The sequence below is a fragment of the Lagopus leucura genome, unplaced genomic scaffold (assembly GCF_019238085.1).
Source record: "Lagopus leucura isolate 7727_CA_CO unplaced genomic scaffold, USGS_WTPT01 Super-Scaffold_100018, whole genome shotgun sequence".
Lineage (NCBI taxonomy): Eukaryota > Metazoa > Chordata > Aves > Galliformes > Phasianidae > Lagopus > Lagopus leucura.
This window is the reverse complement of record NW_024962272.1, coordinates 9115012-9142603: the sequence shown is the minus strand read 5'-3', so window position 1 is coordinate 9142603 and position 27592 is coordinate 9115012. Positions and strand designations below refer to the sequence as shown.

The 27592-nt window shown below is 38.6% G+C and overlaps 2 protein-coding genes across 4 annotated transcripts; both read left to right on the top strand.

The window, feature by feature from the left end:
- Positions 1-579: 579 nt before the first annotated feature.
- Positions 580-19773, top strand: CARNMT1 (carnosine N-methyltransferase 1). Of its 2 annotated transcripts, XM_042877446.1 has the most exons (8): positions 580-920; positions 5038-5233; positions 6197-6360; positions 11717-11857; positions 16255-16433; positions 17996-18109; positions 18881-18984; positions 19249-19773. In XM_042877446.1, the coding sequence occupies exons 1-8, from the start codon at positions 580-582 to the stop codon at positions 19363-19365; spliced, it is 1356 nt and encodes a 451-aa protein (XP_042733380.1). In that variant the 3' UTR covers positions 19366-19773. The 2 variants fall into 2 exon arrangements, with proteins under 2 accessions (XP_042733380.1, XP_042733381.1); XM_042877447.1 differs by lacking the exon at positions 17996-18109.
- Positions 19774-22025: 2252 nt separating this feature from the next.
- Positions 22026-27252, top strand: CUNH9orf40 (chromosome unknown C9orf40 homolog). 2 transcript variants are annotated; one of them, XM_042877414.1, is made up of 2 exons: positions 22026-22385; positions 25974-27252. In XM_042877414.1, exons 1-2 carry the CDS (start codon positions 22041-22043, stop codon positions 26127-26129), a joined length of 501 nt encoding a protein of 166 aa, XP_042733348.1. In that variant the 5' UTR covers positions 22026-22040; the 3' UTR covers positions 26130-27252. The 2 variants fall into 2 exon arrangements, 1 of the variants encoding a protein (XP_042733348.1); XR_006180269.1 differs by having other exon boundaries at positions 22295-22370; positions 25974-26059.
- Positions 27253-27592: the final 340 nt, after the last annotated feature.

The window sequence follows — 27592 nt, the reverse complement described above, 5'->3', positions numbered from 1 at the left end:
CCCAAGGTCAGGGAGGGCTGGAGGTGCTCCAGGCACAGAGCAGCACTTCCCTGCAGCCCGAGGGAGGCCCACCGTGGAGCAGGCTCTTCTCTGCAGCCCGTGGGAAGCACGCAGGGCAAATCTCCACACGCAGACACGAGGAGCCCGCGGTGCAGCAGTAGGAGAGGCCTGAAGGAACCCCTCGGTGCGGTAGGGGAAGCCGCCGCCCGTACGGAGCCCTGCGCTCCTGAAGGACGAAGCCAGGTTGGATCAGCGCTCTGAGAGCCGCATCCTGTGAAAGCACCGCGCGAACGGCTCGGAAGGACGCCGGCCTCCGCCGGCAGCCGAAGCCTCGCGCCCCCGTGTGGACGCGACAGGAGAGTGCGGGCACCCGGCAGCGCTGCCACCCAGCTCCGAGGGCGGAAGCGAGGTGCCGCGACACACACCGCGTATGTGCGCCTGCGCCCGCCCTGCCCCGCCTCTCTCCCTCCCGCCCGTCGGTACGCGTCTTCGGCGAGGCCTGCGCGCGGTTGCGCCTGCCCTCCCCGGAAGCGGCCGACTGAGCGTGCGCGACCGTCGGCGGCGGCTGCCGGCAAGGGGATGTCGGCCGCGTGCGCGGTGTCCCGTGAGGCGCAGCCGGCGCTGCCGCCACCGCCCCGCGGGGACAGGGATCCGCCGGCCAAGGCTATGCGCAGGGGGCTGCGGCGGGGCCGCGAGGAGGAGCGGGACCGGGAGCGGCTCCCATGGCCGGCGGAAAGCGGCGGGGGCGGCGATCCGGAGGGGGAGCGGGAGGCCTGGCGGAGCGGCGAGCGGCGGAGGCGGCAGCCGCAGGAGTCGAGGGCGCCGGCGGCGGCGGCGGCCAGGGTGGAGGAGGAGGCGGAGGAGGAACGGATGGAGAGGGAGCATTTCCGGAGAATCATCAACGCCTTCCGATACTACGGGTAACCGCTGCCCGCTTTCGGAGCCTCTGGCTCCGTGTGACCGCGCCGTGATGCAGGGCGCCCGCCGAGCTCTGCCCTCGGCAGCCGCCGCGGCAGCGCCGCTTCGCGGACAGACGCGCACCGCTCTGTCGGGGTCGGTGGAAATCAGTGCAGTGGTGGTAAAGGGCGCTTTGCGAAGATAGAAAGCTTTCTGAGCCTGGTGGAGTATCGGAAACGGTACTGGCACCTACCAGCCGGGAAATGAGGAGGGTGCTTTGGTTACTGTATTCGGATGAGCTGTTAATAGGCCTGGTGGAAGCCGTTTGTGGTAGTTCTGGGTCTGTAGGAATTTGATGACGGTGCGGTGCCTCTTTAGGAAAAAAGTAAATAGAGGGGGAAGAAAGGAATTGAATTAATCGATTGAAAGGGCAGCAAGTCCAGTGGTGAAAGGGGGCTGGCTGAAAATACCCAGCCGAGGGTATTTCGGTAAGCTGTCTCTTGTTCCTGTAGGCTTGGGAGGTGCATTTGGGATGTACTTAATTAACACTACCTATTTTATACTTCTGCTCACTCATTATTATGCACAGAACCTTTTCTCTCAGTGTAAAACAAGCGTACCCTGTTTGTGGATGTGATTTTTTTTTTTCCTGTGACACCTAAACTTTTCTTTCTGTTTCTTGTTTTTCTGTCTTGGATATTTTTGTTGTATTTTATTAGAAGTACTGTTTGAGCAGGAGGTTGTACTACATGACCCTCTGATGTTTCCTTCAAACAGAATTCTGTAATTCACTTTGGCCATGTCAAAGACTGCCTGTTGATGGAATAAATAACTGTCATATCGGTAGTTTAGTGGTATCTTCTGGCCTTAGAAAGTAGAAACGTCCCTGTCAACTTCATGCTCATTTGGGTTGTTTTTGAATCCTTCGATTTCAGTAAACAGGTAATGAGTGGACGTGACTTAAATTTCTAGTATAGAAATGGAAGAAAATTACTTCTGCTTCACAGTAATGAAGTTTAAGTGGAGTTAATGTATTAGTAATTTAAAGTGTTAATAGGAAACACCTGTACGAACATGGCAGCAATACATTTTCAGATCATTCCAGATTTAAGGTTGGAGGTAGACACAACTTCATATTTTTCTAATTTTGATTTCATTGAATTTTCATTTATCGAAAAGGTTGCAAATCAGCTTCAAAAGGGTATAGAATTACGACTCAAAGGACTTAACTGGCACAACTTTGAAAATGTTGATACTGAGCTAAGCAGTGATGTCCATAGAGTAGGCACGTGCAACCCATGGGCCACATGCAGCCATGGATGGATAGTAATGGAGTCTCAAAAGATGATAATTTTTTTAACATTACTGTGTGATTTATAGTGATGCTCATGTGCACATAACTTGAGCACAGATTGCATAGGTGGCAGTGGAACACTCTGGAGGGGAGAGCAGTGGAATGCTAGCATCTCACAAGCCCACCACATGCCATCACTAATTTTCTTGTGTATTTATTACTCAGTTTTCAGTTGACGTAAACACATTACCAGAGAATTTTCGAATGGATTGTATAGAATTACAATCAGACTTTCAACTCAAGTAAAAATGTGATTGTGTCTCTCTGCCACACTTTTATAAGCCCTCTCTTACCAAAGATATCCATCGCTTCACAATCATGCCTTACTTATATTATTGCTTGTGGTGGTACCTTTATTTGAGAACAATTATTTTCAAGGGTGAAGCATGGGAAGCGTAAAATTTCATCAAAAGTCTCTGATGAGCACCTTGAGAGCTCACTGAGCATTGCAGCTACCTCCATCTGTCCTAATTTCAGCTGCGATGGAGTTGCCTTCTTCAGAATGCCTGGTATGAAGCTGTCTTTTGATTCTAGGAGAAAAACCATATTGGTAACACACAGGTGTTGATGGCTGCCTGCTAAGCACCGTTAGTAAATGCTCAGGCCATTCTCACCAGGGAATAGAATTAGGACCGCTGACTCAAACTGGCCAAAGGGCATTCTGTGCCATATGACATCAAGAGGAAGGAGTTTTGAAAGAGGGTGGGAGTACACCTGCTGCTTGGGGGTACTATCTGGGCATGAGCTGGGAGGTGGTGAGTAATTGCTTGTCTGACATTAGTTCTGTGACATTTATCTGTGTGTGTGTGTGTGTATATAAAATCATAACTATTTTGCTTTTCTCTATCTTAGTAAATAGTTTTATCTCAACCCACAAGTTCTACTTTGTTGGTTTTTGTTTTTTTTTTTTTTATTCTCTCCTCTATTCCATTGGGAAATGAACAACTGTGTGGTACTTAGCCATCTGCCAGGTTGAGTCACAACACCACTGAGCCAGACTAGTGTATTAGTTTCCCAGAAACAAGGTCAAATATCTTACTAGTTTTTATGTCTTTGTTGCTCTTTTTCTTTCTTTCTTTTTTTTTTTTTTTTTTTTTTTTTTTAAGTAAAAATTGTTACATATGCTTTAACTTTACAGTAATTTTTTATATGTAGCCCAGGACAATTCCTTTTCACACAGCATGTTCCAAGCAAGCCAAAAGTTTGGACACCTCATGCTACAGAGGATCAGGGTTTTTGTTGTACCATTCTTTAATGCTTCATTCTTCTTAAATATCAGACAAACTCAGTGTATATATTACAATGCCCTTTTTGATAGTATGGATGTAACACTGGAGATTTTAACAGATTAGATTTCCAGACTGAGGCTGCAACTAAAATTACAGCAGCTGTACCAGTTGCAGACAGCTGAGGCTGGCAGAGCTACTTGCTCACTCTCGATGGTGCAATGAGGAAGATGGTGGGAAAGGTAAAAGTGTGAAAACTCGTGGGATAAACTTTAACAAGTAAAGCAGAAAGTGCACAAGCATATGGAGCTAAACAGGTAATTCATTTGTGATTTCTTGTGACTAGACAGATATGTAGCCATTTCCAGGAAGGCAATGACTGATCACAAATGATGGTTGCTGGTGAAGGCATGCACTGTAATTGTGAATATCTCCTCTTTGTCTTCCTTTCCTCAGCTTTTACTGCTGAGCACAATGTCATCCAGTACAACGTAGCCTTTTGGACAGTTTGGGTCTGCTGCCCTGACTGCGTGCCCCCAGCCTGGCTGGCTGGACAGCAAGAGAATGAAAGCCTTGACAGTGCATATAGAAGCAATTGCTAAAACTCTCAGTCAGAAATAAACCACCATCTAAGCTACTGCAGGGGAGATGAATTCTACCCCATTTAAAAGCAGCACAGCACCTTACAAGTTTTCAGCTCTTCTACAGTTTGAGAGACTGCAGTATGGCTTCATATGAGGAAATGATTTGCTTCTATCTAAATGGGAAATATCCCTTGCCCTGGCATCACAACCTTTACATTCTGTAGTTGCTATGACTGTGCTCAGTTGGCTTAACTTGCTAAATGGATAAACCAAATAGAACTGTTTTAAAGGGCTCTGCTCAGAGTTAGCAAGTCAAATCAGTGTTCTGGCAGGCTTTGTCAAAAGGTGATGGAACTGTTTGTGTGAGGAAAAGAATTTAAAAAAAAAAAAAAAAAAAAAAAAAAAAAAGACCCTTTGTCTCTTGGCAGTCAGATAACCTTTCTTGTGGAACTGTTATTTTTGGTAAAGGGAGGAGTCACGATAGATTGGTCAATTACATTATCAAATGTGCAGTATTCATACTTGATTAAATACGCTGTTGAAATGAAATGAAGTAGTTTAGTATCTCAGCTGGAGTGCCTGAACTCCATTGTTTTCTAGCTGCCTTTGCTGTTATGGTTCCTTCAGAAGCAATTGATTTTAAGGATCTCTATTCTTATTCCATATCCTTTTTATGACAAAAGCTACTACAGCATTTGGTTGCTTCATTCAATGTAAATTGGCTTTGAGAAGCAGTCTGGCTGTTTTTTATGAGTTCATATGCTGATCATTTATTCCATTTTGTGGAAGTGCTAAATAACTAACAATTTTTACCTAAAACTTTCTTTTTTCTGGTAAGTGCTTACGATGTCTGAAGAGTCTTTTTTAATTTAAAGACATTAATAATTCTGAGTGATGTAGCCTAGAGGGAATTGCTTGTATTTAGTGCAGTTGTTGCTGCCAAGTATCTAATTATGTTAATTTTCTTCCTTTCTAGAACGAACATGCATGAACGTGTGAACAGAACAGAGAGGCAGTTTAAATCTCTTCCAGCTAATCAACAGAGTCTTCTTCCTCAATTCCTTCCTCACCTTGACAAGATTCGGAAGTGCATTGATCATAATCAAGAAATACTGCAGACCATTGTGAATGACTGCGTTCATATGTTTGAAAACAAAGAATATGGAGAAGACGTATGTTTAAACTGACTTTTTCATACTCCAGAATCAAATTTTGTACACCTTGGGATTTTTCTATATGTGTTTAATGCCTTTAGGAGTCTGGCTTACTTTCCTTTTGCTCTTTTTTTCTCCTCTGCAATTTCTTGCTTGCTTGTTTTTCTCATTTTTATCTTCACATCTTGTACAGCTGACAATTAAACAATGTTAGTCTTTGTAGTTGCTTTAGTGAAAGCTAATTGTGAACCTGGCAAATCACAGTAATTACTTGTTTTTAGAAACAAAACAATTAAACAGAAAACTGTTTGGGTCCAAAGTGGTAGTTTAAAGTTAATATTTCAGTTAACTGTATACAGCTCAAATAGCATTGTCTGTCTTTCTGTAGGATTTTTATTTTGTGGCGTCCTGAATCAGTTACAGTTTTAGTTTGGCCAAATGTTCTGACTATTATCATCTGCAGAGCTTTTTCACTGTTGATCTGCTTTTTTGCTATGACATCTATATTAAAAAAAATACATTCAAGATTAAAAGTGTGGCAGAGATGGAAACTGAAGTCGTTTTTGATATCTGCAGCTGAGGTACAGTAATAGGCAGTGCTAGCGTGAGCTTCTCAGCACTGCCTCATTAGTACCTAAAGGGGTCATCTTCTCAGGGTAAACAGTTCACTCTCTGCACTAGTGAAACCCTGGTCCTTTCTTGCATAAGGACTAAAAGTTGAGCTCTGTTTTGTCATACTACATAGTGCTTTTGGGACATGAAACCTGGTCTTCTCGGTGCTGAACTGAGACCACCAAACTCGTGTTAGTTTTTTGGGCTGGATGTAAGCCCTAGTTTCAGAAGTGAAAATCATGTGCTGGCTGAAACTCTCAGCAGGCATTATAGCATGTTATTTGTCTGTTTATGATTTACATTTTGTTATTGAAGAGTGAAAATACCTGTGTGGTTTTTATTAACAATTTTTTTCCTCACTTTATTTAGGGAGGAGGGAAAATTACACCCGCTTCAACGTTTGACATGGATAAATTAAAATCTACTTTGAAGCAATTTGTCAGAGACTGGAGTGAAGAGGGGAAACCTGAGCGAGATTCCTGCTACCAGCCAATAATTAGTGAAATTGTAAAGAACTTTCCAAAAGAAAGATGGTAATGGTGTTTTAAGTCTTACCTGTTGTGTGGGCACATGATGTTGCACAAGTCTAACAATGTTTTTTATGGATTAATGAAAAGCTTAGGTTTAAAAGTACTGAAATTGATGTGGATATGGAATTAATCAAGAGTTTTAATAGAATGTATAGGAAAAAAAACCACAATCTCAAACTTCTTGAATAGTAAGCCAGGATTTTTTTTTTCAAGTTGATACAAGAGGATTTCTTTTAACTTTTGAAATAATAGGCCTGGGGAGACCATTTAAATTCTCTCAGGTGTGCTCAGTGAGTTAATGTTTGCAAGTTAGAAGGTTTTTGGAGTGTGTATGCTGCAGATAAAAATAACAAATTTTTAAAAATTTTAAAAAACCTTGTGACAGCTTCAGGCATTAATATTTCCCTTAATATTGGCAGGAGAAAGGAAGTAGACTAGTAACCCCCACTATTTTATTACAAATATTTGTTTCTAATGTTAGTTTCAGACAGATGTTACAAGGCTTGTATTACTAAAAATTGCTTCACATGTGTGGTAGCTTTGTTATTGCATTGACTTGTTAAAAAAACACAAAAACAGTAGTTAGCGTGAGTTGATTCTTTTAGGTAACTAAAAGTATGCTGTTGGAATCCAGGAAGAAGTTACTGTTGTAGGAATTATGTAGTTAATGATTGTGCCATGTAGACACAGCAGAAAGTACATTTCAGTTTATGCTTCATGCTCTTATTTGGAAAATATGTGAACTCGGTATTCATAAAACTGGCCAGAACTTAGCTTTATTACAGATGGATGTTACTGTGGATTATCCTCTTTCTGACTGATTGCTAATAATGCACTTATTCCAATTTGTGTATACTTTTCACTGGCCGTTTTTCAGTTTTCACTTAGTGCCAGCAGAATGTGGGGCAGAATCTCGTATGGTAAAATGACAGTTTCAGGCAGATTGCTTGGTTTCTCTTTTGCTTTGGGCTAATTCATCTCAATGTAGATGAACCACTGCATATTGTTTATACGAGGTGAACTTCTTGTAATATGCCTTTGGCATTAATAGTATTTTACATATGAATTAAATATTAGAAGTTACCTTATGTGCCTCTAGAGCATCTCTGTAGGCATAGTCATAGTTCTGAAAGTAATTATTCTGATCTTCAGAATTGCAGGTCGCTTTTTTTCTGTATGTTAGCTTTTCAAGTTATCAGTTTCTCAAAGTGTATGCTGCAGGTAAAAAGAAGTAGTAGAGGTCGCAGTCTTATCAAGTCTTAGAGATTGCAGTTGGAAAGTTTTATCTTGTACCTATTTGACATAAAGTCAAATTGATACTAGGAAACCACATTACTAATGATAAATCTGAAGTTGAATGCTTTTTGTCAAAGAAGTAGGAATTGTGGTGGTGGTAGTGGTTGTTGGACATAACTAGTATGACAGTGCTTCTGTCTTTGTTGTGATAACTCTGAATCCCAGAGTATTTTAGTGTGCAGGAATATTGAAATGTCACTGTATAGATTAAACATGTCTATTGCAAAACTGAGTTTGAAGTATATTGTATTTAAGAAATTTTATTATGTACATATCTATTTTAAAAGTTTAATTTTGGTGACTATCATGGAGCGGTGGTAGTACTTAGGTAAACTATTAATTGTCCATTTCCCAGTGACCACAGGCTGTCCTAAGCTGCTATATTCTTTGAGACAAGAAGTAGGGTAGCAAAATTAGCTATTTTTTCCTGTGTTACATGGCTTGTAATCTCAACATTGGCAAAAGGTAACTTACACTGCAGTGCAGGTTGGCTGGAAAGTCTAGCTCATTTTTTAAAGTTTCGGTGGAGAGCAATTTCAGTTTAAAGAGATGGATGGAGCCTGAACTGACCATGATGCAATTATACTTATTGTGTTTAGGCTGGATGCATTGTGTGTTTGCTTCTGAAAAGACTGGCTGTGAGTGTTCATGTGGGAAAAGAACCCGTAGGTGGAACCTCAAAGTGCAGCTCTGCATTTCTTTGCACTTGCAGTTCCTTTATACGATGGAGTGTGCTGAAGTGTCCTGAGGTTAAATTCAGTTACTAGAGGAAAAAGTGCACTGTTGGTGCTTGGTAAGGAAGGCAGCTTTGCATCAGTGTGTTTTGCATTGAAAAAGATGAAGAAGTACAAGTGTTGTCAGTACAATCCATACTTTATTTTTTAGTAACTTCAACAAAATTGCACATTCAATTTCCGGTAAAGGTCACTTGTATTGATTACTTGCACTGTAAAATATATATACTTTTTAAAAACAACCCAAGTATGTTTTGTTCCATGCATGCTGGTGGTGTATTGTGGCTATTATTTACAAGAGTGACCCTCTCAAGTTCTGCTGATATATGAAGAACAGAAAAGGAAGTAATGAAGTATTTTCACGCTTGCTGTTCTGGAATGCAGAAGAGATGCAAATAGTGATTGAAATTAGCTGTAAATTTGAACAAGTGTTTTGTGTAAGAGCCACTGCTATCTCATATTTCAGTCCAGTCTCCTGACAAGACTGTCATGTAAAACTTTAAAAAAGCAAGCATTTTTTTCTGCATATTTCTCCTCCTAAGGAATAATTTCTTGTTTATTTAGCACAGAAAATGTTAGTAGGATCAACAAAGCAGTTTAAAGTGAAGTTATATTAAAGACCTTCCTGAAGAAATGGTAGGTTTCCTGTGCTGATAACTGAATTTTGTAATTTTGATTCAGCTTACATAATTGTTCTCCTTTTGATGAAGCTTTCTGAATTTCGTGGACCTGAAAGAGCCACGATTGTTGTTTTCTGTAGGAGAAAACAGTAAAACATATATTTTTATTTCTTGATGGAGTAAGGTTTAAAGTTTTCTTTTTGTTTTTTTTTTTTTTTAAGGAGAAGTTTAAAGTTGAAAATCTGAGTATACTCCTTTTATCTTCTCTGTTCTTTTTGTTACCCCTAAGGACACGAAGATTGAATTTCTTGTTCAAAAAAAACAAGGAAATGGTTAACCTTCAAATTAGTTAATGTTATTCCATGGTTATCAACTGTAAGACTTGGTGTATATGTAAGCTTCTGCTCATTAATTTGGACTTTTTAACCAGCTTTAACTGAAAATTTAAATATATCATTTAGTTCAGCAAATTATTTTCAAGATACTGTCAGGACAGATGGCAGCAGAGGGGAGGTCAGACAAAACAGCAACAGAAGTGTGTATAAAACAAACGTGTGTCATTGCATTCCTCCATGCATAAAAAAAATGGCACCCAGTGAATGCATTGACACTTGCTGGATGTTTATGGAGACTAAACTGGATGTAAGCACAGTGAGGTGGTGTGTTTCAACAGCAGTGACAGTGTCATGACAGATGAGTCACATTCTGAATGGCCATGCAGATATTCACAAGTGTGGCATGCACGCTTCTGTTCATTGCTGATGAAAATGCATATTTAATACTGTTGACTGTGTTGGTAAGCAGTGTTTTGTAAGTCAAAATTTGCTCTATCAAGTACTGTTATTGTGCTTTTTTTTAAAAAAAAAAAAAAAAAAAGTAGAAGCCAATTTCAAGCAATTTAAAGATGTAATTTGTCTGTTGGAGGCTTTATCTTGTTCTAGGGTGAATACAGGTGCAAACTGTAAACTGAAATTAAACCTTTATAACTAACTCCTTGTTGTTAGGTTATTTTTAAGAAAAATGCCTTTTTTGTTTCATTCCTCTCTTTTACTGTGAAAGTGTCCACATGATCTAAATACTTTATAGATAATGGTGAACTGTAAGGAACTGAAGACATAGATAAGGTAGAAGTACATCTCAAGCAATAGTGAACAGATACACCACTAGAAATAACTTCTGGAATGAGAATCCTCTAACTCAATAATCTTTAATTTGAGTTTCTATTTTCAAAAGTTTTGTCTTGAGCAAGTAGTTTATCCTTGAATTCATCTCCCTGTTTTTTAAGGAGGACTTTCTAGCTAGCTTACTTCTGTTTTTCCCTGTAGAAGTGGCAAGGGAAGCTTTTGCTTAGCAGATCTTAAGTAATTACAAACTCATGGCATCCTATTACTTATTAATCAAAATACAAAATAGCTGTAAGTATAAATGAATGAAAATGACTTTGATTTTCTAGATGGGAGGTTTCAGTAGTTAACATAATTAAGCTACCAACCAAAAGGCACAGTTAAAATTGCTCTGTCAGTTTGTGTGGCCATTAGACAAGATAATACTTTCTTCTTTGGTAATAAATTTCTAGAGGTGCACTGTTTTTTAGAATTTACGTATCTCCCAGGCTCAGCTTCATGATTATGCAGCAGCTTAGTGGCTCTATTGAATCTGTTGCAGCAGTCTGAATTTTTAAGTAGTCAAAGGTTTTGTATTTTGATTTCTTTCATTGTATACTTGAAAATGCTTAGTGCGGCTTTCTTCATTTGATTGTGTGTATGACTTGTTTGCCTTTGAAGGTGATATGCAATGAGAGGATGGACTAACATTCTTGATATATGAAATTACAAAGTCTTTTTGAGGTCTGGAAAAAGGAAAATTATTTTTTTTTAATGATGTACCTATTCTGTTTTGTGTGGGAGTATTTTTCTTTCAGAAATGCAGGTTTGGTTGCATTGTGATGAAGTATACCAGTTAAAATGTATGTATATATGTATCTTGCCTTGTTGCCTGAAAGAGCAGTTCTATTTCTTAGTTGCTGGTCTTGGAATATGAGAGAAGTTGTTGCAAATTTCTCAGTAGCTAATAGTGCTGGTTGTATTCTTATGTTCTTGTACTGATGTCTAGTTTTGGCAAGTGAAAAGGCGAGAGCTGCGCTGTACTTTGGTTTAGGGAATCGTATGTCACTGAATAGGCATATTTAACACCCACAGTTTGTGAAAGGGTAACTGCTGTAAAGTTTTTACAGTCTGAATTGCTCATTGGCTCATGGAAGTTTGATTTGCTTTGTGTTTCTGATCCCAAAATGCTTGTTTAATTTTCCATGCAGTGTAAGCAAGATTTTTAGAAAATGTAGTAATTATCAGTGGTCATCATAACAAAAATGGTGAAATGTAATCATATGCTTTCTTCCTGAAATTCGCTTAAGAAATCATTTTGAATACTGTATTAGTTTTCAGAAGAAATATTTTGTTTTGTAGTTGTGCACTGTGTTCTCAATAAGGGTTTCTTATGTTCTTGTTAATAATTTTCTGTGAATTATTTTAACTACGTGGTTAAATGATCTGACCTGAACTGGCTCCATTTGCCTTTAAGAAGTAAAGTCATATGAGAAATATTTATAACATCCAAGTATATGGGAAAAAGATTGTTTGGCTGGACCTCTGTAAGCTTTGTTAAGAGGTATCAGATAAACATTTAACTATTATTTTTGTTCTGTTGCAGGGATTTCTCCAAAGTTAATATCCTGGTACCTGGTGCTGGGCTAGGTAGATTGGCGTGGGAAATAGCTATGCTCGGTTATGCTTGCCAAGGAAATGAATGGAGCCTCTTTATGCTCTTTTCTTCTAACTTTGTACTCAACAGGTACATAGCTTACGTTTTACTTCCTGATCAAAACCTGCAGGTACAGGGGAGGTGAAGTTACTAATAAAAAAATTGAATAAATAACACAGATTTGTAAGTCATAACACAGGACACAGATAAAATAATAATTTGTTAGGATGTTTTCATGCAAATAACGATTGGGATAATTGGGAGAAGCTTATATCTGAGGGATATGGGTTAAGTCATTAAGAATACAGCAGGAAGCATGGGTTTTAAGCTATGAAACTTAAAGTGCCTAGATTATATCGCAGACTCCCTATGTAACCTGGTGTAAGTACTACTGTTTTTATTTTACATCATTTTCTGGAAAAAAAAAAAGGTACGCACCTATTTCATGAGTCATCAAATATGGACTAATTAATTACATGCATGATATTTGATGGTGGTGGTAACAGTGTTAGATTCCAGACTAAAATCTTAGGCACAGTTTTTAAATGGAAAAGAATACACTGATCCACTTCTTAAGCAAATTTGTCACGAGGTAACATCTAAAATGTTATATTTAATAGTTCTTCAGTTGCACTAAGGTTGTAAATTTGACTGTAACTGATTTCACTGCATAGGCTGAATTCAAAATGAAATTTTTGTATTTCTTCCACACACAATGGAAATTGCTGATCTCGTGACAAACTTTTTAGAGAAAGAAGAAGGCACCAAATATAACTGTTCCTGTAAGGATTAGGGTGGAAAGATTGGGTGTATGACAGAGATTTGGGTTTTGTTGTTTTCATGGTGATTTTGTACAGTTCAGAGACTGATTCCCACTTAACTTCAGAATGAAAAATCAGTTATCTGTCTTTGGTTAAAACACATGAATTATGGACTTGTATTTTGTAGCATTCTGACATATTTGAGCTCTTATTAGCAACAGTGATTGTCCACAGTGGAGTGTGCTGGTCTTAAATTTGCTCTGGCTTATCTTTCTGAGTAAAAGGGGTGAAAATGCTCTTTCTTTATGGCTGTTGCATGTCTGGTTAAAACAGTAGTGGTAAATGTAATGAAAATAAGAAGTTGCTAGACATGTATTTAGTCTTTTTTCACATGATTCTCAAATGACTGTCATCTGATGCTGAAGTTGTGTCTTACAGTTGAGCTAATGTAATACCTTGCAGCTACTAAGAAGTTGTCACCTTCTCCTCCTCCCTAACTATATAACCTTTCTGTTTCTTAGGTCTTTGGAATTTTTGAATCAATACAAAGTAGCGTAAAAGTATTAATTTCCCATTTTGGGGAACATCATTCAGCGGCCATATTGGTTCAAACCTGTGGTGTGTTTTTCACCTTCCTTAAATACGGGATCTTTTAACACCTGCCTGTTGTTTTCTATTTATAGAAAATATATTTTGCAAAAAGGCACCACGTGTATGTTGGACTTCCTAACTGTGTTAGATCTTACACAGTCAAATTGGGTGTCTTTGTTTCTGGGAGAGTTACCAGCTTCAGGTTTTGTTATTTGCAGGGAAGAGGATACTGGTAACTGCTACTCTAAATGAATTCCAGTCATTTCAGCTGATTCCTTTCTGTCAGATCTGATCTTGTCTTGAGTTATATGTTAGGAAAATGTTATGGAATTTTGAGAATTTTGGTTTTAGTGTTAGGTGTCTGTTCCTAGCAAGCCTTTAGAAATTTATGTTTACCTTCCTTGGAAAAAAAAGCAATGATCAGAATGAACAGAACATAGCAGTTTAGTACAGTTGAAAAGAAAAAAAGGAGTTCAAAAATTTTGCAAGCTAATCTTTGACTCTGATTTTAATCCATTTCTGGTTTTCATTTGATAAAATTACAAGGATTTTGAGGCGTGTGCTTACAGATTCAATCTGCCTTCTGCCCCTACCTGACCTTGGTTTATTTTTAGGAATATAAGGTACTGTCTTGAGTACCAAGTCTACTTCTACAGTGGGCCTATTCTAAAAGTGACTAAAGTCTTTTGTCTGCAGAGATACCTGCTGATTTTAATGCATGTAAAAAACTTTATTCTTTTAAATTACAACTTTTTTTCCACCGTGAATGAAGTTTAATATATTATATTTAGAAAATGCATCAAGGCCTAACAATGTTCACTTGTGACTATTAGGAGTAAAGCATAAATTTAAAATGTATTGTTGGGAAGCTGAAAATACACTTGTTCTGGAGTAGTTGAATTCCAGTGGCTCCAACACTCCCGCTTGATTCTGCTTTTTCCTTTAAGTTTAAGGCTTTTACTGCTGGTTTCTTTCAGTTGCATTTAGATGAGTTCAGTCTGTAACAGATGACAGAGGTGATCATAGGTGATGAATAGACTCCCTTTGGTTTTTGTTAAGAACAAAAACTGTAAAAAGCATAACCTGTTCTATTGCCTCTGAAAGGCATACCAAAAGTTCAGGTGAAGTAATACAAAATTTTGCACCCAAATGACAACAGAGTGCTTTAAGAAAAGCTTTTAAGTGGAAGTAGAGTTCACACTAAGTAGAAATTAGCTAATTAGCCTCATGAAAAAATATCTTCATAGATAAATCTTGACACTTTGTGAAGGCTGCTGAACTCTCCTTATTGCACATCCGTGAATTAGGATGAAAGTAGTGAAGTATTTTATTTCTAAACCAGTGGGCAAAAGTAAGATTTTTACCTCACCATCTTTTGCAGTGCAAGCCTTTCAGACAGACTGTTGTATAGTAAATGTTCTGCCCTTACTTGGAAAGAAATGAAATGTGTCGCAGTTTTAATTGAAGATAAAATCTTTATCTAACGTGCTTTGTCAGAAAGAGGGAAATGTGAAGGTCTGCAGTAGTTTCTTTGCTTGTTTTTGTTGTTTGTTTTTGTGGGGTTTTTTTTTGAGGTAAAAAGGAAGATTTTTCAAGTGGAACTGTGGACATGGGAATTAGTCTTGTATACTAAATTAGTAGTTCCCACTGAAACTGGTTTGTCTGCATATAATTTGTGCTGGAAAAAAAATACTGAGATGTGTGTCCTCTCTTACAGCTCAGAAAAAAGTCTCTTTCTCATCTACTCAGATTTTTTCTTTTCCTTTTTTTTTTTTTGAAAATTTCATTCTTACACAAAATATTCTTAGTATAATACAAATTGACTGTGAGCACTTGAGAAATAGTTACCACAACACTTTTGTTGGCAGATTTGGAAATGTTTTGTTTTAAGAAAATGATGCCCCTCTGGCTACAGGGTTTTGTTTTTTTTTTTTTTTTGCCTAATTGTTTTCTTTGGCTGATTGCGTGTATCTGATTGTCTCCATACATAATGGATATATAAATAACAGTTAATGTTCTCAGTACTGCTGCTCATGCAACAGCAGTACTGCAGGGTTTTTTTGTTTTGTTTTTACTGATTAAATACAAATATAACACAGTGAAGGTAAAAATTCTCAATTCTAAGACTCTGTCACAGATTATTTTTTTTTATCTACCTGTGAAGAGTGAACCTGGTTGACCGCTTGCAGTTTACAGTGTTTTCTGTGTATTCTGTTGGATAGATGTGTCTTCTGTTATCTGAATTTAGTGATGCATGTGTAACATGTCCTTAGTAATTGGGCTTCGGTGTAAAGTTCACTTTTGCTCAGGGGATGAAAACTGCTTCATTTTTTAATTAAATATTGATTTTGCAGGACTGTGGAAAAAGGCTTTATTCATATTTTCTTGTTGTCTTTATCAGTTTTTAAAATAAGTGTTCTTCTGATTGGTCATTGCACAAATTCTGTTTTACCATGACATACTTAGTGTATGCTCATACTTGACATAATTTGAATATTCTGGATGTTGCTAGCTTAAAATGGTAGCACAAAAGCATTACAGCTTGCAAAATTGTTTTGTTTTGTTTTGTTTTGTTTTTAAATTTAAATGCATCATTTCAGTTAGCATCTGAAAAATGCTTTTATGTTGTTGAGCTTCAAAACCTTTACAATTATGTTCAGAAGCAGAAAAGCCTTGGATGACAACAGATGAGGCCAAGAAAGTTGAAAAGAAGTATGGAAGTAAGAGAATTATTTTTATAAATAGAAAAAAATACTGATGCAGAAAGCTTATCTTTACTATGGATATTGAATCACAGATTTCAGTAATTCTGTGCAAGGAATTCTATTCATTGTCAATGGAGAAATCGGGAATAATTGTAAAAAGGAAAAAAGAGAAAATGAAATGAAGGAAAGGCAGTTGTAGTGTGGTTCCAGTTGACGTGTCAGAGTGAATTTGGTATTTTGATCAGTTCATAAATTTTTGGGCAGTCTGAATTGTTTTGAGTTAGATAAGTCCTAAAACCAATAATGACTTTAGCATGAACTTCACTGACCAAAAAAAAAAAATGCATGTTTGAAGTTTGACTCATACATTTCTAGATAATATGTTAGCAATTAGTTGAAACTAAATTGTTCCAATTTCCGTATTTTGTAGATGTTCTGAAGTTAACTCATGTAAGCTTTATCCCTGGATTCATCAGTTTAGCAATAATAGAAGATCTGCAGATCAGATACGTCCAATTTATTTCCCTGATGTTGATCCTCACAGTCTTCCTTCTGGTTCAAACTTCTCTATGACGGCAGGGGATTTTCAAGAAATTTACTCTGAGTGCAGTGAGTAAAAGCATCATTTAGATCATCCGCATAGTTCAGAGTATTTGTTATGATTGTAATATATGAATATATTAACAGAATAGAACTAATATCTATGCGCATTAAGCAAAAATGTACTAGCTGTAGTAAGATTTCTCTAAGTCAACTTTTCATTTTGGTTATTAAGAAGAAAAAATAGATGCGTCCTTTCCTAATGAATATTTGTTACAGTCTTTTGGAATAAGTCAACACGGAAAAAGTAGGGAAAAGTTAACCTGATGGAGAAAAACGATGTTATGAACAGCAATAGAAAAAGTCAATTTTCTTATTTGGTGCAAAAAATACAAATGTGTATTTCTGACTAATTTATTTCCTGTTATTAAAGCAGATGTATGTGTGCTTATTGGTCAGTCACGAGTATTTCAGAGGTACTCTGTGCAGGTGATAAATAACAAGGACTGAGACTTCTGCCAGTACGGATAGCACTATTTTCATTTGTGATGCTAGGTTAGTTGTGCTGTTTTCTTTGTGACCAAAGTAGTCTTATTATGACTAAATTGAATTAAGCTGCAGATGACCGTATTTGTCACCTACTCCACCAGTTACATGCACAAGACTTGATCAAAGGCAGCACATATTTCACTTTTATACATAGTCTAACACCTTAACCCTTCAGAATCTAATAGAGCTTGATAAATTAATAAAAAGTAAGCTTATATAGAAGTCAGTATTTTATCCTCACACAGTATTTGGTTATTGCGTGGAATGCCTATTTTTTGTTACAGCTCCCACCCTTTTATTTTCATAGCAGTTCTTCACCATAATTAAATATTTTTCATGAACTTTTTTTTTGTGCAGCTAGTCTTCCAGGTATTTTCGTGTGGTTGGCTTCCTTACAGTTGTTTGCTTTTCTGAAAATGTTATCTTAAGAGTATCCAGCGCAGGAGATAAATTGAGACTTCTACTTTTTTATTTCAGAAGCTTAAATTTTTACAATTTCAGGGATACATGTTTAGAGACAAACAGGGAGATTCATGCTTTAAAAGGTAGTCCTGGGAAGATTATACTTGTTATTTATTGGAGGAATTTTCAGTTACTCTAGACCTATGTGATTTGTGCATCCACTTCAGTGTAGAGCATTGTATTTTTCTACATATTAATGTGTCCAGAGAGGCCCCAAATCACTGGATACTTTTACATTTGTATTTCTAATGGTTTTATAATGAACTTCTACGACTGGTGGGTAATGGTATGGTTGGACCTTCATTTATGTCAAATGGTCTCATGTTATACTGTTTTTATTTTACTGTATAGAATGAATTATAAAAACCAAACACGTATGTATAATACTTTAGAGCTTGTGTGTAGACTACAGAAATCCAAACTTAAATCTCTATAACATAAAGCAAAATGTTATTTTCTTGTAAATGACTGTTTACTTTTAAACTAAATGAAGTGTTCAGTTATTACTGTTAGTTAAAGGAAGTACTGAGTGTATAAACAAATACTGGTGTTAAATGATTAACTTTTACAGGGGAAAAGAAAATTTGAATTAATCTGTACAATTTATTGTTCTTGCACAGATACTTGGGACTGCATAGCAACTTGCTTTTTCATTGATACAGCACATAATGTTATTGATTATATTGATACTATATGGAAAATACTGAAGCCTGGAGGCATATGGATAAATGTAGGCAAGTGCGACCAACTTCCTTCTCGCAATCCCTGACTTCCCTTTGCTCACATAACAGGCATCTGTAGTATACAGTACTATAATACAGTAGTGTGGGGGTGAAGGCATCTGTACTGAAGACTGTGTGGAGATAACAACACCCATGACTTTAGAATTTTGTGTTCAGCATTTGCTCAAATATTTGTTACAGTCGGGTTGTATCACCATGTGATGTGAAATGTTGAAGTGTGTCTTCCCAGTGCTAGGCTTTTTATACGTGTCACACTTCTGTTATTTGACAATTGTAGTGTGCTGTATTCTCGCTGTTAGTTAAAGCTCCAAAGTATAAGTTTTGGAAATGAGATTTATGGATATCCTTATCACAAAAAAAGGCTTTAAGTCTCCTATGGGACTGGCAGACAAAACTGCGTCATTAAACATTTTGCACAGGAGAAGCTTACCAGTCGCAGAATGTGAGCTAGGTTTTGAGTAGACCATGGTTTGTCCTGCGTTCTATTCTGTACACACAGCAATGATATTAGACTGATAGCATGGATGAAAGTTTAAGGTACAGCATGATTTGATGGGAAATGAGACTTCATTCTTGCATAAGCAGTTAAACTACTGTGATTTTGTGTAGAATTCTGACTCATTCTGAGAACTGTATTTTCAGTGATGACAATGTGTTCCAGCTTAGTGGGTCTGGATGTTAGCATTCTTCACATTTTCAGTATGTGGTTTTCATTTTAAAAATGTTTTTGATGGACATTTCCATTTTGTGTTTGCACTCCAGGTCCTCTTCTTTACCACTTTGAAAATTTGGCAAATGAACTTTCAATAGAGTTAAGCTATGAGGATATAAAAAACGTTATACTGCAGTATGGCTTCCATGTAGAGGTAAGATGATGTGGTTTTGACTGAGCAGCATTGGTAAAGACTGGACAAACTCCTTAATTAAAGTTTATCTTGAAGTTCGTTCAAGCTAGCGTCATAGACAAATAAGTTTTAGGAGAGTAGGTTGTGTGTAATTGTGTCACAGATTCGCTTTTGTCATTTTTTGAAAAGCGTGAGGCTTTGAAATCTATGGACTGTGATTAAGTCACAGTTTCTTTCACTAAGAGAAGTTGAAAATGTTTTGAAAACTTACGCTTTCTTTTCCAGGTGGAGAAAGAATCTGTACTGTCAACTTACACTGTGAATGAACTCTCCATGATGAAATACTACTACGAATGTGTGTTGTTTGTGGTGAGAAAGCCAGAAGAGAAGTGCTTCGAATAGGTTAGTCAGAAAAAGTTTGGCCTGAATGCTAGAATTAAAAATAACGTGGACTGAATGATGTCTGGACACAACCTCAAATCAGTGGTGCCTTCCTATTCCTAATAAGATTTAGATAGTGTCTATTTTCTTAATATTTCTGTTGCTATCCAGACATGTACTATGCCATACATATTTGTACTGTAACTAGTGAAAATGGAAGATAAAATGTTTGCTTTGGAATGCATTAAAAACAAAAATGTTTTCTTGGATATAAGAACTGTTTGCCAGAACCAAGCTAATTTCACAAATGCTGCCTCGTTTTTCTGGGTTTTATAATGATTTCCTTTGTTCTGCTTTCTGATGTTAGGAATGCACAAAGGTACGTACTGTACTTATTGCATCACATCTAAAGAAGTATTTTTAAGAATACATTTTTAGTCAATTGTGAAGTCTGAAATGATTGAAAATTTATGAAATGATTGAATGATCTCTTATTGAGTCGTGGTAACCTAGCAAGGGGGTTGGAACTAAATGATCATCTTACAGCGTTGAAACTGAAATACTGGATGCATCGTGGCTTTAAAACATAATGATTTTGAGTCACCTACTTATCGCTTAAGCCAAAGTGTTAAAAGTATAACTAACAGAAACTTATGATAAACCTTGCACTCATCTCTTTTTCAATGTTAATGACTGAGTTATCCATGCCACTTCTAGGTAGTGACAGAGAAAAATCCCTCTTTCTCGAGGAATAAAAAAAATACATGTAAATAATGTGCTGTAACTTAGTGATTTCCTTACCTGAGTCAGCATTGTAGCTATAGGCACTTTACTACTTAGTGGCTTACTACTTCCTTATCCTACATTTTTTTTTTTTTTTCTGGCTAATGAGGCTTAGGAGGATATTTAATCTGCAAATCCTAGCCGAATCTTCGTAAAAGTAAAGCTGAATCTTCTTTTGCTTGTTATGTAAGTGAAAAAAATTACGAGCTTAGAGAAGGCATCATGGTAGCCATTTGTCCTCTTAATGTATTGGTTAGGTTCAGTACCACCTTTATCGTTATTCAAAATATAAGAACCTTGTGGTAAGGAATTAAGGATGTTTTCAGGGTCATAATGGTGCACTGGACAATAACTTTTTTTAAATGTTTATGATTGTTTCTGGTCCCTTTTTCAGGGTGATGTCATACTCTCATAATCACATCTTTTTAATATTTCCATTATTAACTTTGGGATTTTTCCTGTTAAGGCTGGACATTTGTGCCTTCATTTCTAAAACGAAAGTTTGCCTGGAAGAAAATCACAATCCTGGGTTTGTTTGTTTTTTGTTTTTTTTTTTTTAATTGTTTTTTAAATAATTTCAACACTGCGTATAGAAAAAGAGTGTGGATGTTTCAGTACTGTGCCCCTTTTTGGTCAGAATTTTTACTGAGAATAAAGGGTTCTGGACTACAGAAATTTTCAGCTTCACATAAAATGCTCGTTTGAACTGTACCACCAAGATTGTACTCCATTAATGAACTGCTGAGATTCTGCCTTGGTCCGAGAAAGATTTTTAAAGCACTGCTACTGCAAGGGAATTAAAATAAAAGCCTCTCAACACCTTAAAAAAAAAAAAAAAAAAAAAAAAAAAAAAAAAAAAAAAAAAAAAGGTAATCTTCAGTCACTTTCATTCTCTTACTGTATTATTTACTTTGGTTACTGGGTGGACTTTGTGTTTCTTCACTTTGTTTTTTCCTTGGATAAAATGAGATTAGTGTTTTGATTTCCAAGTTCCTTGAAGTCAGACAGAGTTAGCTGAATGTTGGTCCTGTTTCCTACCCTTCCAGTCAGTGGTTGTACCCAACATGCCATGCTTCCTACACATACAAAACTGTATTCTTGTGTTCCGGTTGGACATTGATATCAACTTCAGTTGGGTTTGTTCATTGCTGCCCCATATTGTCACAAGTTCCATTGTCAGCACTGGTTATAGGAAGAAGTTTTATTGACTTGAATCATGTATATAGCGATGTGCTTGTATTTCTCATTTGGAAAATGTCCATGGATTTCCTTTTAACGTGTAGCAGCTGCATTAACAGCTGGAAGCAGCGCAGCCTTGTGAATCGGTGGTGTGAGTCAGTGGTGTGGAACCCTCTGCCCTACCTGCACGTTCCCAGGCTGCTCCATCGCTCAGCCGGGGATAACCGCGGTGCCACGCTCCTCCCGCTGCACCCGCTGTGAGTGCGCTTCCGGATCCTGGCCTCACAAATGCTTCTGTCTAAGGGAGTACGTTTGACAAATGTAGAGCTTCCTGTGTTTTTATTTATACGGTAGTGCGCACACAGCACAGTCACAACGATGGGGATTGGAAGCTTCATGTCTCCGCGTGAACTTTCCGCTATTTTTAATGTGTGTAACGAACTTGATTTTTCTCTGACATTAAAGTTTGCAGTACGACGTGGTGTGTGGTGTGGTTTCTCGTCGGCTTAGGTCCCGCGCGTTTCTGCTGCGGTTCCGCGGGGCTCGGGGCTGCGCTGGGAGGCGCTGAGCCACACGCGGCAGGGCGGGGCCCCTCGGCGGCGTGGTCTCGCCTAGTCCCGCCCCGTGCGGGCGGCGGGGAACCGGCGGCGCGCATGCGCTTTCGGCGAGCGGTGGTGGTGCGTTCGCGGCCGGGAGCTTTGCGTTACGCGGAGCTTCCGCGCCCGGCTTCTCCCATGGCCAAGCGGCGCGCAGAACCGCTGGTCTGTTACGCGCCCTTCAAGCGGCTCCTGCGGGAGCCGCCGCCGCCGCCTCCCCGCTCCTCCCTGTCCGAACGCCGCCCGCGGAACGAGGCAGCGGGCGCCGGAGCCGCCGCCAAGCGGAAGCTGGAGGAGGCCGAGGCGCCGCCGGGAAAGCGTCCCGGGCTGCGCGGCGGCGGTTCTCGAGGGGAGCTGAGCGATGCGGCGGGCAGGCGGCGGCGGCGGGGCGAGCCCGCGGCGCCCCACGATGGGCGGACGGCGGAGGGGAGCGACGGCAGGCGGGGCGAAGAACCGGCGGCCGCCCCGGTAACGACGCGGAGAGCGGGGCGGGGCGGGAGGTTAGCCGTCCGGGGTGGGCCTCGCTGTGGGGCGCTCCGGTACGGCGCTGCAGGCCCCGCATAGCCACGTGCCCGCGGGCGGCCCCTGCGGGCTCATCGTCCTTCTGCGCTGTGTTTTGTGCTAAGAAAGCGGTATTTCTGCCCGCTCCAATCGTTCTGCACTGGAGAGGCTGGGGGGAGAGCTTGACTCGGTTTATTCCGTCTTCGGTCACATCCCCGTCCAAAAGCGAAGTGGAAGTTTGAAGGTAGTGCCTCTCACAAATCGGGCTTAGGCTGTATGACAGCCCATCTGCCCAGTCGGTTTTCGGGCGGGCCCCCATTAGTGGCGGCCCCCCATTAGTGGCGGCCCCAGCCTGCTGCTGGTGCTGCGATGACGGAGTGACGGCACGCGGTTGGCTTCCAGCGCAGTGTCCGCCGCCGAACAATGGAGCAGGATGGCAGCATTTTGTGCGGTAGCATAGCAGACAACATGTGGTTCTTAGCTTCTTCAAAGTAACGCCTGCCTAGAGGTCTGCGGGTGTACGCTCACGTGGACCTTTCAGATGAAAGCAAAGGATTGGATCTGGTGGCTTTGTGGGAGCAGGTCTGATAAACTGGGACGTCAGACCCGTTCTCAAGTTGGTCCATCATTTGTATGGCACCACGCCATGACTTGGAAAGACATGTTTTCAGTAGTCTGTGGGAATAGGACAAGGGGAAACGGCCATAAACTGGAGCACAGGAAGTTCTGCACCAATATGTGAAGGAACTTCTTCACTGTGTGATGGAGCACTGGAACAGGCTGCCCGGGGAGGTTGTGGATGTCTACGTGTTTGGCCTGCTTTGCAGGGGGGCTGGACTCGATGATCTCTACAGGTCCCTTTCAACCCCTACAGTTCTGTGATTTGTGACTTATTTTATCTCAGGCTGTCTGCTTTTTCTGTCAGATTGTAGAATTGAGGCATGAAGGAATTGAGGGAAAAAATATAGTATACAAGTATGCTATATACTTTGTATACTTTATATATACTTTATTCTTTGTATGATTTGCTATATAAAATATTTTCGTTAGGCAGTATTTTTTAGTTGTGTGTTTCCCTAAGTAAAAGTATTTTACAGACGTGTCTCTCTCCCCTGAACCACAGCGTGATCAATAGCAGACAGGAGGTGTTCCTTCCATATTCTGAACCTTTAATCTGCATGGTTTGCATCTTAAACAGCAGTGACTATTTCTCATGATGATTCTTGTACCTTTCAGAAAGTGCAGCTGTAGATTAGCATTGTTCTTTGCTCTTTGGTGGTTTGTTTAGTTTGTGACAGTAGTGACTATGGTCGGAACAGTGTAAATTTTACACTTATTGTTAAATTTGCTGGCAATTATCCTTAAGTTGGCCAGAGAAGAAATGTACTTGAGTTTATTTGCAAGCATACTTGAAAATATTTGCAACTGCATTTGAGAAATTAACTCTTAAACAACTTCATCCAGTGAAGATTAACTTCATTTTTCTCAGCTTGTTTTGGAGATACGTAGGTGAAGAGGAATATTTGATGCACTAATGTTGAGTATTTGCTCCTCTCTGGTGTGCTTCTCTGGCTTGTTTGCTTTCACACAGAATTTTTGTGAAGAGTATAAATAAAGCAGAATACTGCTGCTCTTGAGACTTAAATGCTCATGAAATTAATCCCATTTGTAGTACAAGGCCAAAATCTGTATCTGCATCTTTGTAGTTACGAGGTTTTGGATTATAATAGTTTAAAAATGCTGTCCATTAATGAGTGTGTGCAAAACAGGTAGCACAGAGATATTCTGATGTGAAGAATCGAGCTCTTACCATACGAGCAGTAACCTATTACTAAATCATAAAAAAGGGAGTTCATTAAACGTATAGAGAGTTGTCAAGAGTAGCTGACATATTCTGATTTGGTTTTCAGAGATACTCTCCACCTGCCTTATGCAGTACTGAGTGTGCGGGACATCCCCGTGTGGAGCTTGGACTGGAACGTCTTCCCTTTCTCTTTCTCTCTCTGTTTTTTTGTTAATATTATGCTGTATTTAAAATTCAGTTTACAAAAGTGTATCTCAGATGTGTACAGCTGCTTTCAGATACTGGGTGTTCAGATAGGTATTCTTTCAGTTTCCATATCCTCCTGTTATCATGGCACCTTATCATTCACTGGTTTTGCTTGCTGATGCAATTAAGGGGAACTTTGGTTCTGTAATCTTTAGTGAAGGCAGTCTTTGTGCAAGTTAATGCATTAGTAGGACTCTACAGGTGCACAAACATGCTGTTGTTATGACATGTCTTCACGTCTCAAACCTAATATTAAAGGCTTTTAATAACGCAGGTTTTGATGGTAGAAAAAGGGGTTAACTAATACAAACTGGAGTTCACGGTAGGCCTGTATTGCAATGAATAGAAAAATATTTCTTTAGAGGGGAAGTATTGTAAGTTTATACACTTCTTAAATTTAGTTAAAGAAAAAAAGGCATCATTATTCTGGTAGCTGAGAAGGGTTATGGCCAGTGCTTACTGTAATTTATTGAACATTATGTTTTTTTTAGTAATCAATTACAGAGTCAGCAGACTAGAGCCATATCAAAGCAGTTGTAACAATTTAGTTGCAAAACTGATTTTTTCAGCAACTGGTTATGCTGAGACATTTAATATAATGTCTAACAGTTCCAATTATAAGTTAATAAAAGCATTTATTGTTTTTGTAATACCAGAAGAAGATGCACGCTTAAGATGTAAGGAGCAGCTTGAGAATTCCTCTTTTCACTTCTTACATGTGTAATTTCTATGGGCATATGCACAGGTTGGCTGCCCAGTCTGTAAATTTTATTCTGTGGTTAAGGATGTAAGGTTAAAAACCAACTGTGCTATCCAACAGAGATTTTCAAAATTTTTTTCAGTGACATGTAGATACCAAGTAAGGTAGTAGATAAGTGAATGTTCCTCTCATGTTGTTCCTGTATGGCTTACCAGTCCCTCCTTGTCCTTGGACCTAAAAGACATCTTGATTTTTCTGATGCCTACTTGAGAGCAAAATGTACATATAGAAATGAAGAAATACAATGTGGTAAAATAGTTGAACATTCTTTTAATTTATTCAATAGTTGAATATTCTTTTGAATACCAGCTTCTAAATGCACATGAAATGTCTGTATTATTGTGAGAAGAAAAGAATGAACAATTTATGTATGTGTGAAGTACAGTAATTGCATAGGTTTTTTCAGTATTATTCAACTATGTCCCTGAAAAGGCTGCCCCAGCATGTGGTTGATTCCCCTATCCGTGGAGACTTTTGAGGTGAGGCTGGATAAGGCCCTGGGCAACATGACTTAACTGTGGTGCCCCTGTTCATTGCAGGGGAGTTGGACTAAATGGCCTTCAGAGGTCCCTTCCAACTCTAAGGATTCTGTGATTCTGTGATTTTAATGAAAGATTGCCAATTGAACAAATTGATGGGGTCATAGAGATGTTTCCCAGAAGTGATGCAGCAGTTGAGTACTTGACAAAAGTGAATTATTTGCTTAATTGATTAATGTGATTATATTAATATTTTGTTGCCTTTTTTTATCTTTTCAAAGCAAGAAGAATTCAATCAGTATAACTCATTCTTGTATTGGAGAGCACCATTGCCTGCAATTGATTTATCTGATATTCAGAGCCTGGATGGAGAGACTACATGTGCTGATAAAACTCCTTCAAGGACTGATACCATGGAGACTGAGATGGAGACCTGATCAGTTGTTTCATAGCTGTACATCTACTTGCAGGAAGCTCGTTTCTGTTTGGATTCAGTTTTTCCTGTGTGGGAGAAAAATCAACGTGCATCTGTTTTCATGAAGAAACAGTGTTACATCAATATGAAAAGGCAAGTCAGAGCTGTCAGGTTGGTGGAATCATCACAATTAGGTACTGTTAGCTGGCTGGAGATGTGAACTTAGTGATTCTGTGTGGAGGAGGCTGTGTTTGTTTAGCATGAAGGCTTGAATTCATGGAAGCAAAGTAGAAGAAAATGACAGAAAATTAGTTAACTTCTGGATGTAGTTTTTAAAAAACAGTTGGATAAGTTACACATGGAAAGGAAATGGAAATTAGTTTAGCCTGTCTTGAACAAGAAGTGTTACTGTTGTACCAGAATATGAAATTCTTCATCGTAAAGCACAGAAACTGGTACTTCTTAGTTATTTTTTTTTCAGTGTAATAATACCTAAGCCAAAAAAAAATATAAGTCCACCAAAACCAGACAAAACATTCCCTTTTCTATGCAAACCAAAAATGAGTGTGTTGGGGATGGGAAGGGAAAAGGGGATCTATTCTGTAAGCTGCCAATGTTGTGAATGATGAGTCTTCTTATGATCACTCAAAGCAGCTGGCTTTTAGATTGTTTTTTTAATCCGTTCTAAAGTTAATGATTTTCTTACTCTTTGTGAAATTAAACTAGCTGGTAATGTGGAAATAGCAGCTGTATGCAGGGTCATGAAAGGTTAATGCAGTATGAATTGTGTACCTAGTTGACTGAGGTTTAGTCTTTTGCAGATGTTGTGCATTTTGCAGAAATCTTTTTTTTTAAAGAAGTTCGATTAGTTCATGGTTTGTTTTTGTTTGTTTGTTTGTTTTTGCTGTGAAATATGATTGTAATGCGCTTTTTTGTAATTTATTTACAAGTTAAAATACAATTAGAAATACATGTTTTCAGTAATAGGTTGAAATTTAAAGTTGTATTGGCAGACTGTCAGACTTGTGAATGTGACTTGTTTTTAGGTGAGTTTGTTATATTTTTGCTGGAGTCATCTTAAAATTAAAAAAAAATCTTTTTACTAATGTATTTGTCAATAAAATTTAGTCTGTGCGTGTTTGAAAGCTTGGGACTGTTACTGTTTGAAACTCCTGACTCTTCTCAAGATTGTTTCTGTAACTTGGCTGTTTTATTTATTGTCCTTACTGAAAAAGAGGCAACTTGTCCGCCTTCTTAGTAAAACAGCTCAAAACTTTTTCTCAGCATTTGTACTGTAAAATATTTCTAGTGCAGAAGAAAGGAAAAGGCTTACTAAATTGGACATTTCATGGTGCTTGTTCAGATCTGCTTCTAATTGCTATCACATTGGTAAGATACACATTGAAAACAATACTCATATTAAGCGTGCATTTTAATGTTAAGTCCAAATCTAGTTCTCTTAAGCAATGCTTTAAAAATGCTTCA

What these genes read in the sequence shown, in the direction of transcription:
- CARNMT1 (XM_042877446.1), top strand. Translation starts at nt 580, where the DNA reads ATGTCGGCCGCGTGCGCGGTGTCCCGTGAGGCGCAGCCGGCGCTGCCG. An exon ending in ACAAAGAATATGGAGAAGAC is followed by an intron (nt 5,234 to 6,196) that starts GTATGTTTAAAC and finishes CACTTTATTTAG; the next exon opens with GGAGGAGGGAAAATTACACC. An exon ending in AGGCATATGGATAAATGTAG is followed by an intron (nt 18,110 to 18,880) that starts GCAAGTGCGACC and finishes TTTGCACTCCAG; the next exon opens with GTCCTCTTCTTTACCACTTT.
- CUNH9orf40 (XM_042877414.1), top strand. Translation starts at nt 22,041, where the DNA reads ATGGCCAAGCGGCGCGCAGAACCGCTGGTCTGTTACGCGCCCTTCAAG. An exon ending in CCCCGGTAACGACGCGGAGA is followed by an intron (nt 22,386 to 25,973) that starts GCGGGGCGGGGC and finishes ATCTTTTCAAAG; the next exon opens with CAAGAAGAATTCAATCAGTA.